This window comes from Scyliorhinus torazame, chromosome 3 (assembly GCF_047496885.1).
Source record: "Scyliorhinus torazame isolate Kashiwa2021f chromosome 3, sScyTor2.1, whole genome shotgun sequence".
Lineage (NCBI taxonomy): Eukaryota > Metazoa > Chordata > Chondrichthyes > Carcharhiniformes > Scyliorhinidae > Scyliorhinus > Scyliorhinus torazame.
In genome coordinates, this window is record NC_092709.1 from 354967193 (window position 1) to 354987932 (window position 20740).

At 54.6% G+C, this 20740-nt stretch overlaps 1 protein-coding gene across 9 annotated transcripts in view; it reads right to left on the reverse strand.

Annotated features, from left to right (window-relative positions):
• znf638 (zinc finger protein 638) overlaps positions 1–20740 on the reverse strand; it is a 344100-nt gene that overhangs the window by 34631 nt on the left and 288729 nt on the right. For all 9 annotated transcript variants that reach the window (XM_072497778.1, XM_072497779.1, XM_072497783.1 and 6 more), the window contains exons 17-18: positions 4977–5008; positions 282–1587 (exon numbers count right to left, since the gene is read on the reverse strand). In XM_072497778.1, the coding sequence (XP_072353879.1) occupies positions 282–1587; positions 4977–5008 (1338 nt within the window). The remainder of the gene's footprint in view (positions 1–281; positions 1588–4976; positions 5009–20740) is intronic.

Below are 20740 nucleotides of genomic sequence, written 5' to 3' on the forward strand. Positions count from 1 at the left end.
CTACACTGCACATTGTTTTAGGTTGTGGGGGTGGAACCCACGCAGACACGGGGAGAATGCGCAAACTCCACACGGCCAGTGATCCAGGGCTGTGTGGAGTTACCCGAGTCCTCGGCGACATGAGGTAGTGCTAACCACTGCGCCACCCGTAGTGAGGAGACATCTAACGAGTTGTTTTTCGAATGTTAAATGCTCCTTTACACAGCCAACACTGGCTTTGGAGGGACACCACGTGCATGCTCATAAACCTGGGAACATCTATCTGTTTTTCAAACATTTACCTTGCTCCTGGTGAATGATTTATAATCCTTGTCCCGTAGATGCTGAGACACGTGTCTGCGCTCAGGCCTGGATTCTTTCTCCTTCTGATGCAAGAAGCTCTTTCCACTTCCTTCTTTGTTGGAGCGGTCCCTGGACGTACTTCGACCTCGAGCTGGTGTGCTGGGTTTGCCAGGCTCCTTCATTAAATGATCCTTTTTAACAAGAACAAATTTCTTCCCGTTCGATTTTGAAGCACTGCTTTCTCTGCTTCCTGATTTAATCACTGCAGACTTTAAAGGTGCAGGTTTGGTGCCAGTGGGGGGTGGTACTGAGGTTTTAGGTGGTGATGGGGAAGCTTTTTCTGCTGTTGCAAGAGTGGTGGTCTCACCAGCATGCATGGCTGCAGGAAGGGTAGTGGCTGTTTGTGGGCTGGCCCCCTCTGCAGCTGACACAGATGGAGTAGTTTCACATGCGGCGCTGGGACTACTTGCTACATTGCTGGTGGTTGATGTTGGTTTGGTCACTCCACCAGTAGCTGGCGACAGTGCCTTTGCAGCTGCATTAGCAGCAGTGGACTTCGGGGTGGCAGTCTGCGTGGGTTTAGAGGCTGCTTGGACTGGCTTGCTGGTAGCAGCTGTAGATTTAGAGGCGGCATTCACACCGGCTGCAGTGGACTTGGTGGTTGCACTGCCTGTGGCTAGAGATGGTTTGGTTGCTGCACTGGTTGAAGTCTGGCCCGGTTTGGCCAAGCTGGCAGTGACTGGCTTAGTCACCGCGTTCAGAGGGGTTGCGCTGGATGTAGTTTGTGCTGGTTTGGTGGCCACATTCACAGCAGACTTGGTGGAAGTACCTGTGGCAGCCGTAGCATGTTTTGTGGGCACCAATGCAGGTTTAGCAGCTGTATTGGAGGCAGCTACCGCAGGTTGGGATGGCGCATTTCCGCTGACCGGGGCTGCTTTACCAAGTGGGTTGGCACCAGCTAATTTTGAGACCGCAGTCTTCTCAGCAGTGATTGGGGTGGGTGATTTTGTGGTGAGTGGTGTATTTCTGGCATTAGCAGTGCCAACAGAAGGGTTCAGGGAGGCAGATGACTCGCTGACTGTTGCTGTGACAGGATTCTGCGTCGTTGCCTCTGCTGCTGTCTTTGTTACCATCTCTGTAGCAGGCGTCACCACCACTGTCAGGTTTGCAGAATCTGTTGTAGTTTGGTCACTCAGAGTCTTGCCTGCTTTCTCTTCATTCATTTCAGTCTTTTCTACCTCTTTAGACTCTGCAGATCCAGATGTTTGTATTTCCATTGCTTCAGACTCAGCCGTGGTATCAGAGCTAAAAGAACAAAAGCATTCATGAATATTTGCACAAACTGTGTGGGGCGGTGGGTCACAAACCGGCCGTTCACATTCAGGGAACATGGGCAATACATTGTTCTTAAACTCTGGGGAAATGACTCATATGCCCTTTCCTTCATAGTCTTTCACACTCTGGGACAGTCGGTCACACACTGTCCTTTCACACTCTGGGACACTGGGTCACACGCTGTCCTTTTACACCCTGGGACAGTGGGTCACACACTGTCCTTTCACACCCTGGGACAGTGGGTCACACACTGTCCTTTCACACGCTGGGACACTGGGTCTCGCACACTGTCCTTTCACACTCTGGGACACTGGGTCACACGCTGTCCTTTTACACTCTGGGACACTGGGTCACACGCTGACCTTTCACACTCTGGGACAGTGGGTCACACACTGTCCTTTTACACCCTGGGACAGTGGGTCACGCACTGTCCTTTTACACCCTGGGACAGTGGGTCACACGCTGTCCTTTTACACCCTGGGACAGTGGGTCACACACAGTCCTTTTACACCCTGGGACAGTGGGTCACGCACTGTCCTTTTACACCCTGGGACAGTGGGTCACACACTGTCCATTCACCCTCTGGGACAGTGGGTCACACACTCCTTTCTCACTCTGGGACACTGGGTCACACACTGTCCTTTCACACTCTGGGACAGTGGGTCACACACTGTCCTTTCACACTCTGGGACAGTGGGCACACATTGTCCTTTCTCACTCTGGGACAGTGGGTCACACACTGTCCTTTCACACTCTGGGACAGTGGGTCACACACTGTCCTTTCACACTCTGGGACAGTGGGTCACACACTGTCCTTTCACACTTTGTGACAGTGGGTCACACACTGTCCTTTCACACTCTGGGACAGTGGGTCACACACTCCTTTCTCACTCTGGGACACAGGGTCACACACTGTCCTTTCACACTCTGGGACAGTGGGTCACACACTGTCCTTTCACACTCTGGGACAGTGGGCACACACTGTCCTTTCTCGCTCTGGGACAGTGGGTCACACACTGTCCTTTCACACTCTGGGACAGTGTGCCACACACTGTCCCTTCACACTCTGGGACACTGGGCCACACACTACCTTTCTCACTCTGGAACAGTGGGTCACACACTGTCCTTTCACACTCTGGGACAGTGGGTCACACACCGTCCTTTCACACTCTGGGACAGTGGGTCACACAGTGTCCTTTCACACTCTGGGACAGTGGGTCACACACTGTCCTTTCACACTCTGGGACACTGGGTCACACACTGTCCTTTCACACTCTGGGAGAGTGGCTCAAACACTGTCCATTCACCCTCTGGGACAGTGGGTCACACACTGTCCTTTCACACTCTGGGACAGTGGGTCACACGCTGTCCTTTTACACTCTGGGACACTGGGTCACACGCTGACCTTTCACACTCTGGGACAGTGGGTCACACACTCCTTTCTCACTCTGGGACAGTGGGTCACACACTCCTTTCTCACTCTGGGACACTGGGTCACACACTGTCCTTTCACACTCTGGGACAGTGGGTCACACACTGTCCTTTCACACTCTGGGACAGTGGGCACACACTGTCCTTTCTCACTCTGGGACAGTGGGTCACACATTGTCCTTTCACACTCTGGGACAGTGTGCCACACACTGTCCCTTCACACTCTGGGACACTGGGCCACACACTGTCCTTTCTCACTCTGGAACAGTGGGTCACACACTGTCCTTTCACACTCTGGGACAGTGGGTCACACACCGTCCTTTCACACTCTGGGACAGTGGGTCACACAGTGTCCTTTCACACTCTGGGACAGTGGGTCACACACTGTCCTTTCACACTCTGGGACACTGGGTCACACACTGTCCTTTCACACTCTGGGACAGTGGGTCACGCACTGTCCTATCACACTCTGGGAGAGGGGATCCCACACTGTCCTTTCACACTCTGGGGCAGTGTGCCACACACTGTCCTTTCACACTCTGGGACAGTGGGTCACACACTGTCCTTTCACACTCTGGGACTGTGGGTCGCACACTGTCCTTTCACACTCTGGGACAGTGGGTCACACACTGTCCTTTCACACTCTGGGACAGTGGGTCACACACTGTCCTTTCACACTCTGGGATAGTGGGTCACACACTGTCCTTTCACACTCTGGGACAGTGGGTCACACACTGTCCTTTCACACTCTGGGACAGTGGGTCACACACTGTCCTTTCACACTCTGGGAGAGTGGGTCACACTGTCCTTTCACACTCTGGGACAGTGGGTAACACACTGTCCTTTCACACTCTGGGACAGTGGGTCACACTGTGCTTTCACACTCTGGGACACTGGGTCACACACTGTCCTCTCACACTCTGGGACAGTGGGTCACACGCTGTCCTTTCACACTCTGGGACAGTGGGTCACACATTGTCCACACTCTGGGACAGTGGGTCACACACTGTCCCTTCACACTCTGGGACACTGGGCCACACACTGTCCTTTCACACTCTGGGACAGTGGGTCACACACTGTCCTTTCACACTCTGGGACAGTGGGTCACACACTGTCCTTTCACACTCTGGGACAGTGGGTCACACACTGTCCTTTCACAGTCTGGGTTAGTGGGTCACACACTCTCCTTTCACGCACTGGGACAGTGGTTACACGCACTGGGACAGTGGTTACACACACTGGGACAGTGGTTACACACACTGACCTTTCACACTCTGAAAGGTCAGTGTGTGTAACCACTGTCCCAGTGGGTCATACACACTGTCCTTCGAGTCTGGGGCAATCACACACTGTCCTTTCACATTCCGGAACTGGGTGCAATGGTATGTCAGACTATCCGATTTGGCACCTCAATGGGGAATAAAACCCAACACTGCAGCTGGCAATAAGTTTAATATCTGAGTCGTGACTCTTTAACAGTTACAGGGAACACAAACACCCAAACCAATAGATCAGCAGGTTTCACTGGCCTGTGCCGTATTCTACCAGAGAGGCCAGGAAGGCTGATCTCCAACCGGTGTCGAGCTGTCCCATCTCAACCACGGGTCCTGGATCACTGCGATTTTAGAGCATCCCTGGAGAAAGCAAACCCATCCAGTAGGCCATGCTAGGGAACGTGCCTGTCTAGGTGCCAGACAAGGGCAGAATGCTGAAAGGCTACTGACATACTGACTCAATGAGTACATGGAGCATGCCTCAGGCCAGAGGCAACTCAGGGTGTGGGGGATAATTCCCCACTTACCTAATGTGAGTCAATGCCTGTAATAGTGTACAGGCAGTCTACTCCATATACTTGCATTAGGTCAGTGAGTTTATGACAGCACCAAACTCTGCCTCTGTTTGCGGAATCATTCTGAAAATATGCTTACCTCCCCTCAGCCTTTTCTGCCTTTTCTTCATTCTGTGACAGGAAAATAAATTTTTTAGTAAATTTAGCAACTCAAACTAACTTTAAAAAAAATAGTATTTGAGTGGGGAATGTATCGATGATGGCTTGTTGTTAGCCACTATGGAACAGTCTCACCAGAGAAGTGGGTAGTAGAGGAGGCAACGATGTTTAAAAGCACAGGCATATTAGCAACTGACACACAGTCTGCAATCTCCCACACAGGATATGTGGGCAAAAGTGAAGAATAATGGACAGGGATTACAGCAAGACCAAGTTTGAGCTGAAGTCCTGAGGAACAAAGAGACCGTGGCGTGTTTGTAAATAGATCTCTGAAGGGAGAAGGGCAGGTTAATAGAGTTGTGAAAAAGACACCGGCACGCTTGCCTTTACCAATCATGGCATAGATTACAAAAGCAAGGAAGTCATGTTGGAGTTATATAGGACTTTGGTGAGGCCACAGCTCACCAAATGGAACATTGAAGTTATGAAAGAGGTTGGATAGGCTTGGGTTGTTTTCTGCCTATCCTAATCCCATTTGCCAGCACTTGGCCCATTGCCTGAATGTTAAGATGTGTCAAGTACTTTTTAAAGGATGTGAGGCAATCCGCCTCTGCCACTCTCCCAGGCAGCAGATTCCAGGCCCTCATCACATTCTGGGTCAAAACGTTTTTCCTCAAATCCCCCATGAACCTCCCACCCATCAACGTGAACTTGTCCCCCCCCTCTCGTAACTGACCATTCAACTAAGGGGAACAGCTGTTCCCTATCGACCCTGCCCAGGCCCTTCATAATCTTGTACACCTCGATCAGGTCGCCCCTCAGTCTTCTTGGCTCCAGAGAAAACAACCCAATCCTATCCAACCTCTTTCATAACTTCAATGTTCCATCCCATCATGGTGAAGCGCCACTGCACCCGCTCCAGTGCAATCACATCCTTCCTATAATGTGGCGGCCAAACTTCACATAGTACTCGAGCTGTGGCCTCCCCAAAGTCCTATATAACTCCAACATGACTTCCTTGCTTTTGTAATCTATGCCGCGATTGATAAAAGCAAGTGTGCTTTTCATGTGGCGGTGCAGGCTCGATGGGCCGAAAGGCCTTTTCTGTGCTGTATTTTTCTGTGATTCTGTGAAGTGGCCAATACCAGTTATACCACACAAGTACCAGCTAATAACTACAAACGAGAAAATCTAACCACCATTCAATGGCATTGACATCATTGCCCAGAAACTGAACTGAACTAGCCATATAAATGCTGTGGTTACACGAGCAGGCCACAGGCTGGGAATTCTGCAGTGAGTGACTCACCTCGTGACTTCTGATATAATCCTCAATTTCACTTTCCCACTTTATCCCCATAACCCTTGATTTCCTTCCTGGTTAAAAATCTGTCTATCTCAGCCTTGAACATACTTAGCGACCCAGCCTCTACAGCTCTCTGCGGTAAGCAATTCCACAGATTCACTACCCTCTGACAGATGAAATTCCTCCTCATCTCGGTCTTAAATGAGTGACCCCCTTACTCTGAGATCATGCCCTCTGGTGCTAGACTCTCCCACAATCTCAGCATCTACCCTGTCAAGCCCCCTGAGAATCCTATATGTCTCAATAAGGTCACCTCTCTTTCTTCTAAACTTCAATGAATACAGGTCCAACCTACTCACCTCCTCATAAAAAAATCCTTCCACACCTGGGATCAACCTAGTGAACCTTCTCTGGATGCCGCCAATGCCATTATGCCTTTCCTTAGCTACCATGCTGTCCTAAGTTTAAGTTTAGCACAGTTGTTTCTGACCCAGGTTTCTCACTCTCAAACTGAATGCTAAATTCTACCATGAGCTCAATGGCCTACTCCTGTTCCTATGTTATGGTCACTGTTGCCTAGGGAGCTTTTATTCTTCAGATTGTTTGCTAAAATTGCCTCATTAGACATTACAAGATCCAAAATAGCAAGAACCCGAGTAGAAACCACAACATATTGTTCTAGGAAACCGTCACATATATTCTTGGAATTCTTCATCACGACGTCCTCTACCAATTTGATATTAATATAATAATCTTTATTGACACAAGTAGGCTTCCAGTAACACTGCAATGAAGTTACTGTGAAAAGCCCCTAGTGGCCACATTCCGGCACCTTGTTTGGGGTACACAGAGGTCCAAATTACCTAACAGCACGGCTTTCGGTACTTATGAGAGGAAACCGGAGCACCCGGAGGAAACCCACGCAGACGTGGGGAGAACATGCAGACTCCGTACAGACAGTGACCCATGCTGGGAATCGAACCTGGGACCCTGGAGCTGTGAAGCAACAGTGCTACCCACTGTGCTGTCCGTTCCCAATCCACATAAAGATTAAAGTCTCCCATGATTAATGTACTACCCTTTTTAAATGTCCTCAGTATCTCCGGATTAATCTCCATCCCACAGTATAGCTGCTGTTAGGGGGCCCACACCAGTGTCTTCTTGCTCTTGTTATTCCTTATTTACGATGGGGAAATCATGCTTGACAAATCTACTGGAATTCTTCGAGGATGTAACTAGTAAAATTGATGAAGGTGAGCCAGTGGATGTGGTGTATTTGGACTTTCAGAAGGCTTTTGACAAAGTCCTGCATAAAATGTTAGCGTGTAAAATTAAAGCGCACGGGATTGGGGGCAGTGTATTGAGATGGATAGAAAACTGGTTGGCAGACAAGAAACAAAGTGTAGGAATTAATTAGTCTTTTTCAAATTAGCAGCCAGTGACGAGTGGGGTACAGCAGAGATCGATGCTAGGACCCCAGCTATTCACAATATATATTAATGATTTAGATGAGGGAACAAAATGTCATATGTCCAAAATTGCACATGACACCAAGCTGGGCGGGAGGGTGAGCTGTGAGGAGGATGCAGAAATCCGTCAGTGTGATTTGGATAAGTTGAGTGAATGGGCAAATAAATGGCAGATGAAGTAGAATTTGGATAAATGCCAGTGTTTTTTTTATAGGTTCAGCATAATTTTGTTGCTTTTGTACTCTATACCATTATTGATAAAACCCAAATGCCATATGTTTTATTAACCATCGTTCTCAACCTGTCCGGCTATCTTCAATGATTTATCCATCTGCTCCTGGATGCCCTTTAGAATTGTACCCTAATAAAGGCCAACATGTCTTCCTAATTGCCTGCATACTAACTTTGTGATTAATGTGCGAGTTCCAGCTCCCATTTAAATAATATGGTTTTCTAATCTTCCTGCCTTTTTTGAGGTTGCGCGGTTGTTTGAAGGCAAGTAGTGGGGGGGGGGGTGGATGACCTTGGCAAGATGTTCATCTTCATCAATGACGTATTGAAGGCCGCGTAACCTCAAACAAACCATTGTTTGCAGCAAACTATCCAGCCTTCAGAACAGCAACCACGACACCACAACCCTGCCATGGCAATCTCTGCAAGACGTGCCAGATCATCGACGTGGGTACCACCATTACACTTGAGAACACCACCCACCGGGTACGCAGTACATACTCGTGCGACTTGGCCAGCGTTGTGTACCTCATACGCTGCAGCAAAGGACGTCCTGAAATGTGGTACATTAGCGAAATCATGCAGACGCTGCGACAACGAATGAACGGACATTGCGCGGCAATCACCAGGCAGGAATGTTCCCTTCCAGTCGGGGAACACTTCAGCAGTCAAGGGCATTCAGCCTCTGATCTCCGGGTAAGCGTTCTCCAAGGCGGCCTTCAGGACGTGCGGCAAAGCAAAATCGCCGAGCAGAAACTTATAGCCAAGTTCCGCATCCGAGTACGGCCTCAACCGGGACCTTGGAGTCATGTTGTAATACATTCATCCCCCACCATCTGGCCTGGGCTTGCAAAATCCTACCAACTGTCCTGGCTTGAGACAATTCACACCTCTTTAACCTGGGGTTACCCCTATCTCTGGATCAGTAAAGACTGAATTACCTGCAAATTCTCACATTCAAAGCCCGGTCTTGCATCTTTGACTTTGTCTATATATATGTTTCTGGAACATACCTCTTCATTCATCTGAGGAAAGGGCAGTGCTCCGAAAGCTAGTGATTTGAAACAAACCTGTTGGACGTTAACATGCTTGACTTCTTACTGTCCTGTTAGCCAATCATCTATCCATGTCAATATATTATGCACAACACCAGTTCTTATTTTGTATAGTAACCTTTTATGTGGAACCTTTTCAAATGCCTTTTGAAAATCTAAATGCACTACATCTATTGGTTCCCCATTATTTATCCAGCCTGCTATATCCTCAAAGGGCTCTTAATAAATTTGTCAAACGCTATTTCCCTTTCATAAAATCATGTCACAGATTTCCAGATTGTACTATGATTTTCGAAATGTCCTTATGCTACCTCCTTAATGATGGATTCCAGCATTTGATCAGTTCTTCAAGATTCAGCCACCCACTACTGTGCTACCAAGTCGCTGTCGGTGGTGACTATTTTAGTTCTCCGCTGTATTTTGTGCCCTTGTCACCCTATATGCTTCTTCCAAGTGGCGTTGAACATGAGTAGTGATTTTTAAAAATTCACTCCCGAGTCGTGGGCATCGCAAGCTGTGCTTGCATTTATTGCCCATCCCTAATTGCCCTTGAGGGGCAGTTAAGAGTCAAACACATTGCAGTGGGTCTGGAGTCAGGTAGGCCAGACCAGGTAAGGACGAAACTTTCCCTTCCCTAAAGGACATAACCGACAATGGTTTGATGATCATCTTTAAACTTCTAATTCCAGATTTCTTTTATTGAATTCAAATATCACCATCTACAGTGGCGGGATTTGAACCTGGATTCCCAGAGCATTACTCTGTCCAGTGACAATAGTTCTATGACACCCTCCCTTCCTTAGCTGGGAAAGGGCAGTAGGTGGTAATCACCAGTATTCCTGGTCATGTTTACCTGATGCCATGAGATTTCCTGGGGTCTGAAGTCATTATCAAAGACTCCCAGGACAACTTATCCCAACTGTATACCACTGCGCCACTTCAGGTGGGTCTGTCGTGGAACACGATGGGTATGGTGCTTCGGGGACATTGGCTGTAAGCTATGATTCAGTGAATATGGTTATGTCAGGCTGTTATTTAATTGACTAATCTGTGAGACAGCTCTCCCAATTTTGCCACAAGCCCCCAGATGTTAATGAGCTGGATTGAGGGAGATGCTTTTGTTGTTTCCTGAGCCTAGATCGATGCCAGGTAGTCCACCTGCTTTTATTCCTTTTTAACTTCTTTGTAGCTGTTTGTAGAGCCGAGTGGCTTGCTAGAGCAATTCAGAGTGCAGTCTCTGTAGCTGTTTGGTAGAGCCGAGTGGCTTGCTAGAGCAATTCAGAGTGCAGTTAAGAGTCAACCACATTGCTGTAGGTCTACAGCGACATTCCTTCTGGGTCAAAACGCTGGTTCCCTCACTAGCAGTAGTGAGAAGCACCTTAATCACACAACAGTGCTAATAAATCAAAAGAACATTTGTAAAGCAGTTGGGCTTTTAGTTCCATGGCACCATTACTGGGACTAGCTATCAGTTGCAGATTATCTAATTAATTGACTACATTTAAACTCCACCAGCTGCATGGTGGGATTTGAATCCATGGCCCTGAAATATTCACCTGGGCCTCTGGATTCCTTACCCAGCATGGAGACAAATATCAGTCTCCTCGCCCGGCATGGGCGAAAAAACAGTCTCCTCGCACGGCCCGGCCAAACGCAGCCTCCTCGCTCGGAACGGCAAAACGCAGGCTCCTCGCACAGCCTGGCAAAACGCAGCCTCCTCGCTCGGAACGGCAAAACGCAGGCTCCTCGCACAGCCTGGCAAAACGCAGCCTCCTCGCTCTGAACGGCAAAACGCAGGCTCCTCGCTCAGCCCGGCAAACCGCAGGCTCCTCGCTCGGAACGGCAAAACGCAGGCTCCTCGCTCGGCCCGGCAAAACGCAGCCTCCTCGCTCGGCCCGGCAAAACGCAGCCTCCTCGCTCGGCCCGGCAAAACGCAGCCTCCTCGCTCGGCCCGGCAAAACGCAGCCTCCTCGCTCGGCCCGGCAAAACGCAGCCTCGCTCGGCCCGGCAAAACGCAGCCTCCTCGCTCGGCCCGGCAAAACGCAGCCTCCTCGCTCGGCCCGGCAAAACGCAGCCTCCTCGCTCGGAACGGCAAAACGCAGGCTCCTCGCTCGGCCCGGCAAAACGCAGCCTCCTCGCTCGGCCCGACAAAACGCAGCCTCCTCGCTCGGCCCGGCAAAACGCAGCCTCCTCGCTCGGCCCGGCAAAACGCAGCCTCCTCGCTCGGCCAGGCAAAACGCAGCCTCCTCGCTCGGCCAGGCAAAACGCAGCCTCCTCGCTCGGCCAGGCAAAACGCAGCCCCCTCGCTCGGCCAGGCCAAAGGCAGCCTCCTCGCTCGGCCAGGCCAAAGGCAGCCTCCTCGCTCGGTCAGGCCAAAGGCAGCCTCCTCGCTCGGCCAGGCAAAACAGACTCCTCGCTCTGAACAGGGGAAAAAACACAGCCATGCCCGGCACGGGGGAAAACACAATCTCCTCACCTGGCACCTGGGAAACCTCCTCGTCCGGCACTTGGGAAACCACAACCTCCTCATCCGGCACTTGGGAAACCATAACCTCCTTGCCCGGCCTGGGGGAAAACGCAGCCTCCTCGTTCAACACAGGGCAAAAAACACAGCTTCCTCACTGCGCATGGTAGAAGGCACAGCCTCCTTTTCCAGCACGGGGGAAAACACAGCCTTCTCACTCGGCCCGACAAAACACAGTCTCCTCGCTTGGCCCGGCAAAACGGAGCCTGCTCTCTTGGCCCGGCAAAACGTAGCCTGCTCTCTCGGCCTGGCAAAACGCAGCCTGCTCTCTCAGCCCGGTAAAACGCAGCCTGCTCTCTCAGCCCGGTAAACCGCAGCCTCCTTGCTCGGCCAGGCAAAACGCAACCTCTTCGCTCGGCCAGGCAAAACGCAGCCTCCTCGCCCGGCTCGAGGGAAAACGCAGCATCCTCGCTCAGCACAGGGAAAAAGCACAGCCTCCTCGATCAGCACAGGGAAAAAAACACAGCCTACTCGCTCCGAATGGTTGAAGACACAGCCTCCTTCCGGCACGGGGAAAGCTCAGCCCCCTTGACCCGCACGGGGGAAAACACAACCTCCTCACCTGGCACCTGGGAAAATACAACCTCCTCGCCCAGCACCGGGGAAAACACAGTCTCTTGGCCCGGTACGGTGGAAAACACAGCGTCTTTTTTCTACATGGGGGAGAAACGCAGCCTTCTCGCCCTACATGGGGGAGAAACGCAGCCTTCTCGCCCTGCACAGGGAAAAAAGCCTTCTCACCCCACACGGTAAAAAACACAGCCTCCTCGCCCTGCATAGGGGAAAAAAAGCCTACACGCCCCGCACGGGGGAAAACACAGCATCCTTTTCCCGCACGGGGAACAACACAGCCTCCTTTTCTGGCACGGAGGTAAACACAGCCTCTTTGCTCAGAACAGGGGAAGCGCAGCCTCCTCGCTCGGTATCGGGGAAAAAACACAGCTTTCCCACTCTGGGCCCCAGGGGAAACCACAGCTTTCTTGAGTAGACCGGGGGAAAAACAGCCTCCTCGACCCGCACGGGGAAAGACACAGCCTCCTTGTCCGGCACGGGAAAAACACAGTCTCCTCACCTGCACGGGTGAAAACACAGCTTCCTCGCCCTGCCGCAGCCTGCTCTCTCGGCCCGACAAAACGCAGCCTGCTCTCTCGGCCCGGCAAAACGCAGCCTGCTGTCTCGGCCCGGTAAACCGCAGCCTCCTTGCTCGGCCAGGCAAAACGCAGGCTCCTCGCTCGGCCCGGCAAAACGCAGCCTCCTCGCTCGGCCCGGCAAAGCGCACCCTCCTCGCTCGGCCAGGCAAAACGCAGCCTCGTCGCTCGGCCAGGCAAAACGTAGCCTCCTCGCTCGGCCAGGCAAAACGCAGCCTCCTCGCTCGGCCCGGCAAAACGCAGCCTGCTCTCTCGGCCCGACAAAACGCAGCCTGCTCTCTCGACCCGGCAAAACGCAGCCTGCTGTCTCGGCCCGGTAAACCGCAGCCTCCTTGCTCGGCCAGGCAAAACGCAGGCTCCTCGCTCGGCCCGGCAAAACGCAGCCTCCTCGCTCGGAACGGCAAAGCGCAGGCTCCTCGCTCGGCCCGGCAAAGCGCACCCTCCTCGCTCGGCCAGGCAAAACGCAGCCTCGTCGCTCGGCCAGGCAAAACGTAGCCTCCTCGCTCGGCCAGGCAAAACGCAGCCTCCTCGCTCGGCCCGGCAAAACGCAGCCTGCTCTCTCTGCCCGGCAAAACGCAGCCTGCTCTCTCAGCCCGGCACAACGCAGCCTGCTCTCTCGGCCCGGCACAACGCAGCCTGCTCTCTCGGCCCGGCAAAACGCAGCCTGCTCTCTCGGCCCGACAAAACGCAGCCTGCTCTCTCGGCCCGGCAAAACGCAGCCTGCTCTCTCGGCCCGACAAAACGCAGCCTGCTCTCTCGGCCCGGCAAAACGCAGCCTGCTGTCTCAGCCCGGTAAACCGCAGCCTCCTCGCTCGGCCCGGCAAAACGCACCCTCCTCGCTCGGCCCGGCAAAGCGCACCCTCCACGCTCGGCCCGGGAAAACGCAGCCTCCTCGCTCGGCCAGGCAAAACGCCGTCTCCTTGCTCGGCCAGGCAAAACGCAGCCTCCTCGCTCGGCCAGGCAAAAAGCAGCCTCCTCACTCGGCCAGGCAAAACAGGCTCCCCGCTCAGAACAGGGGAAAAAAACACAGCCATGCCCGGCACGGGGGAAAACACAATCTCCTCACCTGGCACCTGGGAAACCTCCTCGTCCGGCACTTGGGAAACCACAACCTCCTCATCCGGCACTTGGGAAACCACAACCTCCTTGCCCGGCATGGGGAAAAACGCAGCCTCCTCGTTCAACACAGGGCAAAAAACACAGCCTCCTCACTGCGCATGGTAGAAGGCACAGCCTCCTTTTCCAGCACGGGGGAAAACACAGCCTTCTCACTCGGCCCGACAAAACACAGTCTCCTCGCTCGGTCCAACAAAACGCAGCCTTCTCGCTTGGCCCGGCAGAAAACAGCCTCCTCGCTCGGCCTGGCAAAACGCAGCCTCCTCGCTCGGTCTGGCAAACCACAGCCTGCTCTCCCGGCCCGGCAAAACGCAGCGTGCTCTCTCGGCCCGGCAAAACGCAGCCTGCTCTCTCGGCCCGGCAAAACGCAGCCTGCTCTCACGGCCCGGCAAAACGCAGCCTGCTCTCACGGCCCGGCAAAACGCAGCCTGCTCTCTCGGCCCGGCAAAACGCAGCCTCCTTGCTCGGCCAGGCAAAACGCAGCCTCCTTGCTCGGCCAGGCAAAACGCAACCTCTTCGCTCGGCCAGGCAAAACGCAGCCTCCTCGCCCGGCTCGAGGGAAAACGCAGCATCCTCGCTCAGCACAGGGAAAAAGCACAGCCTCCTCGATCAGCACAGGGAAAAAACACAGCCTACTCGCTCCGAATGGTTGAAGACACAGCCTCCTTCCGGCACGGGGGAAAGCTCAGCCCCCTTGACCCGCACGGGGGAAAACACAACCTCCTCACCTGGCACCTGGGAAAACACAACCTCCTCGCCCAGCACCGGGGAAAACACAGTCCGGTACGGTGGAAAACACAGTGTCTTTTTTCTACATGGGGGAGAAACGCAGCCTTCTCGCCCTGCACAGGGAAAAAAGCCTACTCACCCCACACGGTAAAAAACACAGCCTCCTCGCCCTGCATAGGGGGAAAAAAGCCTACACGCCCCGCACGGGGGAAAACACAGCATCCTTTTCCCGCACGGGGAAAGACAGCCTCCTTGTCCGGCACGGGAAAAACAGTCTCCTCACCTGCACGGGTGAAAACACAGCTTCCTCGCTCTGCACCGGAAAACACAGCCTCCTTGCTCGGCACGGGAAAACACAGCCCCTCGCTCGGCATAGGAAATAGCCCACTCCAGCTGCACGGGAGAAAATAGAGCCCCTCGCTCGGCATGGGAGAAAACACAGCCCACTCCATCTGCACGGGAGAAAACAGCCATCTCGAAAACACAGCCATCTCGCTTGGCACAGAAAATCACAGCGCCCACGCTCGGCAAGGGAGAAAGCACCGCCTCCTTGCTCGGCATCTGGGAAGACAGCCTCCTCGCCAGGTTCAGGAAAAAAACACAGCCCCCTTGCCTTGGTGATTGGCACATGGGAAAACACCCAGCCTCCTCGCTCGGCACGGGAGAAAACACAGTCCCCTCGCTTGACACGGGAAAACACAGCCCCAATCGCTCGGCACGGGGGAAAACACAGCCCCCCTCGCACGGTACGGGGGGAACCACTATTTCCTCGCCCAGCACCTGAGAAAATACAACCTCTTTACTCGGCATGGGAGAAAACAGAGCCTCCTGGCCTGGCATGGGGGAAACGACAGCCTCCTTTTCCTGTACCGCGGAAAAAGCAACCTCATCGCTCAGCACAGTGGGAAAAACACAGCCCCCTTGTTCAGGGCAGGGGGAAAAACACAGCCCCCTCGTTCACCACAGGGGGAAAAACAGCCCCCTCGCTCGGCACGGGAAAACACAGCCCCTCGCCCAGCACAGGGGGAAAAACACATGCCCCTCGCTCAGCACAGGGGCAAAAATAAAGCCCCAACGCACAGCACAGGGGGAAAAATACAGCCCCCTCGCTCGGCACGGGAAAACACAGCCCCCTCACTCGGCACGGGAAAGCACAGCCCCCACACTCGACACGGGAAAACACCGCTCCTCGCTCGACACGGGAGAAAACACAGCTTCCCGCTCGGCACGGGAGAAAACAGCCTCCTCACACTGCACGGGAAAACACAGCCTTGCTGCTTGGCACAGGGAAAAACACCCAGCCACCTCGCTCGGCATGAAAAAACACAGCTTCCTCGATTGGAAAAAACAGCCCCTCGTTCGGCACGGGGGGGGGGGGGGGAACACAGCGCCTCGCTCGGCACCGGAAAACACAGCCTTGGTGCTCGGCACATGGGAAAACGCCCAGCCTCCTCGCTCAGCATGGGAGAAAACACCCAGCCTCCTCGCTCGGCACGGGAGAAAACACAGCCACCTCGCTCGGCACGGGAGGAAGCACAGCCCCTCGCTCGGCACGGGAAAACACAGCCTTGGTGATTGGCACATGGGAAAACACCCAGCCTCCTCGCTCGGCACGGGAGAAAACACAGCCCCTCGCTCGGCACGGGAAAACACAGCCTTGGGGATTGGCACATGGGAAAACACCCAGCCTCCTCGCTCGGCACGGGAGAAAACACCCAGCACCCTCGCTCGGCACGGGAGAAAACACAGCCCCCTCGCTCGGCACGGGAGGAAACACAGCCCCCTCGCTCGGCACGGGAGGAAACACAGCCTTGGTGCTTGGCACAGGGGAAAACACCCAGCCTCCTCGCTCGGCATGAGACAACACAGCCCCCTCGCTCAGCACTGGAGAAAACACAGCCTCCTCGCTTGGCACGGGAAAACACAGCCTTTGTGCTTGGCACAGGGGAAAACACCCAGCCTCCTCGCTCGCCATGGGAGAAAACACAGCCACCTCACTCGGCACGGGAGAAAACACAGCCTCCCCGCTCGGCACGGGGGGAAACACAGCCCCTCGATCGGCACGGCAAAACACAGGCTTGGTGCTTGGCACATGGGAAAACACCCAGCCTCCTCGCTCAGCATGGGGGAAAACAATAAGCCTCCTCGCTCGGCACGGGAGAAAACACAGCCACTCGCTCAGCACGGGAAAACACAGCCTTGGGGAGTGGCACATGGGAAAACACCCAGCCCCCTCGCTCAGCACGGGAGAAAACACAGCCCCCTCACGCGGCACGGGAGAAAACACAGCCCCCTCGCTCGGCACGGGAGGAAACACAGCCTTGGTGCTTGGCACAGGGGAAAACACCCAGCCTCCTCGCTCGGCATGAGACAACACAGCCCCCTCGCTCAGCACTGGAGAAAACACAGCCTCCTCGCTTGGCACGGGAAAACACAGCCTTTGTGCTTGGCACAGGGGAAAACACCCAGCCTCCTCGCTCGCCATGGGAGAAAACACAGCCACCTCACTCGGCACGGGAGAAAACACAGCCTCCCCGCTCGGCACGGGGGGAAACACAGCCCCTCGATCGGCACGGGAAAACACAGACTTGGTGCTTGGCACATGGGAAAACGCCCAGCCTCCTCGCTCAGCATGGGGGAAAACAATAAGCCTCTTCGCTCGGCACGGGAGAAAACACAGCCACCTCGCTTGCCACGGGAGGAAACACAGCCCCTCGCTCGGCACGGGAAAACACAGCCTTGGTGATTGGCACATGGGAAAACACCCAGCCTTCCCGCACGGCACGGGAGAAAACACAGCCCCTCGCACGGCACGGGAGAAAACACAGCCCCTCGCTCAGCACGGGGGGAAACACAGCCCCTCGATCGGCACGGGAAAACACAGACTTGGTGCTTGGCACATGGGAAAACACCCAGCCTCCTCGCTCGGCATGAGAAAACACAGCCTCCTCGCATGGCACGGGAAAACACAGCCTTTGTGCTTGGCACAGGGGAAAACACCCAGCCTTGGTGATTGGCACATGGGAAAACACCCAGCCTCCTCGCTCAGCACGGGAGAAAACACAGCCACCTCGCTCGGCACGGGAGGAAGCACAGCCCCTCGCTCGGCACGGGAAAACACAGCCTTGGTGATTGGCACATGGGAAAACACCCAGCCTCCTCGCTCGGCACGGGAGAAAACACAGCCCCCTCGCTCGGCACGGGAGGAAACACAGCCCCCTCGCTCGGCACGGGAGGAAACACAGACCCTCGCACGCCACGGGAAAACACAGCCTTGGTGCTTGGCACAGGGGAAAACACCCAGCCTCCTCGCTCGGCATGAGAAAACACAGCCTCCTCGCATGGCACGGGAATACACAGCCTTTGTGCTTGGCACAGGGGAAAACACCCAGCCTCCTCGCTCGCCATGGGAGAAAACACAGCCTCTTCGCTCGGCCGGGGAGAAAACACTGTCTCCTCACTCGGCACGGGAGAAAACGCAGCCTCCTCGCTCGGCATGAAAAAACAGCCTCCCCGCTCGGACTGGGAAAAAACAGCCCCTCGCTCGGCACGGGGGGGAAACACAGCCCCTCGATCGGCACGGCAAAACACAGGCTTGGTGCTTGGCACATGGGAAAACACCCAGCCTCCTCGCTCAGCATGGGGGAAAACAATAAGCCTCCTCGCTCGGCACGGGAGAAAACACAGCCACTCGCTCAGCACGGGAAAACACAGCCTTGGGGAGTGGCACATGGGAAAACACCCAGCCCCCTCGCTCAGCACGGGAGAAAACACAGCCCCCTCACGCGGCACGGGAGAAAACACAGCCCCCTCACGCGGCACGGGAGGAAACACAGCCCCTCGCTCGGCACGGGAGAAAACACAGCCCCCTCACGCGGCACGGGAGGAAACACAGCTCCTCGCTCGGCACGGGAGAAAACACAGCCCCCTCGCTCGGCACGGGAGAAAACACAGCCCCCTCACGCGGCACGGGAGGAAACACAGCCCCTCGCTCGACACGGGAAAACACAGCCTTGGTGATTGGCACAGGGGAAAACACCCAGCCTCCTCGCTCGGCACGGGAGAAAAACCAGCCTCCTCGCTCGGCACAGGAGAAAAACCAGCCTCCTCGCTCGGCACGGGAGAAAAAACAGCCTCCTCGCTCGGCACGGGAGAAAAAACAGCCTCCTCGCTCGGCACGGGAGAAAAAACAGCCTCCTCGCTCGGCATATGAAAACACAGCCTCTTCGCTCTGCGGGGGAAAACACAGCCTTGGTGCTTGGCACAGGTGAAAACACCCAGCCTCCTCGCTCGGCTTGGGAGAAAACACCCAGCACCCTCGCTCGGCATGAAAAAACAGATTCCCCACTCGGCATGGGAAAAAACAGCTCCTTGCTCGGCACAAGGGGAACACAGCCTCCTCGCTCGGCACGGGAGAAAACACAGCCCCCTCGCTCGGCACGGGATGAAACACAGCCCCTCGCTCGGCACGGGAAAACACAGCCTTGGTGATTGGCACATGGGAAAACACCCAGCCTCCTCGCTCGGCACGGGAGAAAACACCCAGCACCCTCGCTCGGCACGGGAGAAAACACCCAGCACCCTCGCTTGGCACGGGAGAAAACACCCAGCACCCTCGCTTGGCACGGGAGAAAACACCCAGCCTCCTCGCTCGGCATGGGGGAAAACACCCAGCCTCCTCGCTCGGCATGGGGGAAAACACCCAGCCTCCTCGCTCGGCATGGGGGAAAACACCCAGCCTCCTCGCTCGGCATGGGGGAAAACACCCAGCCTCCTCGCTCGGCATGGGGGAAAACACCCAGCACCCTCGCTCGGCATGAGAAAACACAGTCTCCTCGTTCGGCATGAGAAAAGACAAGCCTCCTCGCTTGGCACGGGAAAACACAGCCTTGGTGCTTGGCACAGGGGAAAACACCCGGCACCCTCGCTCGGCATGGGAGAAAACACAGCCTCTTCGCTCGGCCCGGGAGAAACCACAGCCTTGGTGCTTGGCACGGGGGAAAAACACCCAGCCTCCTCGCTCTGCATGAGACAACACAGTCCCCTCGCTCAGCACTGGAGAAAACACAGCCTCCTCGCTCGGCATGAGAAAACACAGCCTTGGTGCTTGGCACAGGGGAAAACACCCAGCCTCCTCGCTCTGCATGAGACAACACAGTCCCCTCGCTCAGCACTGGAGAAAACACAGCCTCTTCGCTCGGCCCGGGAGAAACCACAGCCTTGGTGCTTGGCACGGGGGAAAAACACCCAGCCTCCTCGCTCTGCATGAGACAACACAGCCCCCTCGCTCAGCACTGGAGAAAACACAGCCTCCTCGCTCGGCATGGGAAAACACAGCCTTGGTGCTTGGCACAGGGGAAAACACCCAGCCTCCTCGCTCGGCTTGAGAAAACACAGCCTCTTCGCTCGGCACGGGAATACACAGCCTTTGTGCTTGGCACAGGGGAAAACACCCAGCCTCCTCGCTCGGCTTGAGAAAACACAGCCCCCTCACTCGGCACAGGACAAAACACAGCCTCCTCGCTCGGCATGGGAAAACACAGCCTTGGTGCTTGGCACAGGGGAAAACACCCAGCCTCCTCGCTCGGCTTGAGAAAACACAGCCCCCTCACTCGGCACAGGACAAAACACAGCCTCCTCGCTCGGCAGGAGAAAACACAGCCACCTCACTCGACACAGGACAAAACACAGCCTCCTCGCTCGGCATTAGAAAACACAGCCCCCTCGCTCGGCATGAGAGAAAACACAGCCTTGGTGCTTGGCACAGGGGAAAACACCCAGCCTCCTCGCTAGGCATGAGCAAACACAGACCCCTCGCTTGGCACGGGAGAATACACAGCCTCCTCGCTCGGCATGGGGACAAACAGTCTCCTTGCTCGCTCGGCACAGCGGGGGGAGACAGACAGCCTCCTCGCTCAGCAAATAAACTAATTAATTAATTAAAAGCACAAATTCACTTTCAAACCCATGATGAGTCTGCCTGATCAAATTATGATTTTCTAAGCATTCTGCTTTAACCTCCTTAATAATGGACCAGCAATTTCAGATTTTAGGCTAACTAGCCTGTAGATTCCTGCTTCTCTCCTTGTTCGAATAATTAATTTGCTATTTTCCAATCCTCTAGGACCCTTCCAGAATCTAAGGAGGCACTTCTCCTAAGACTCTG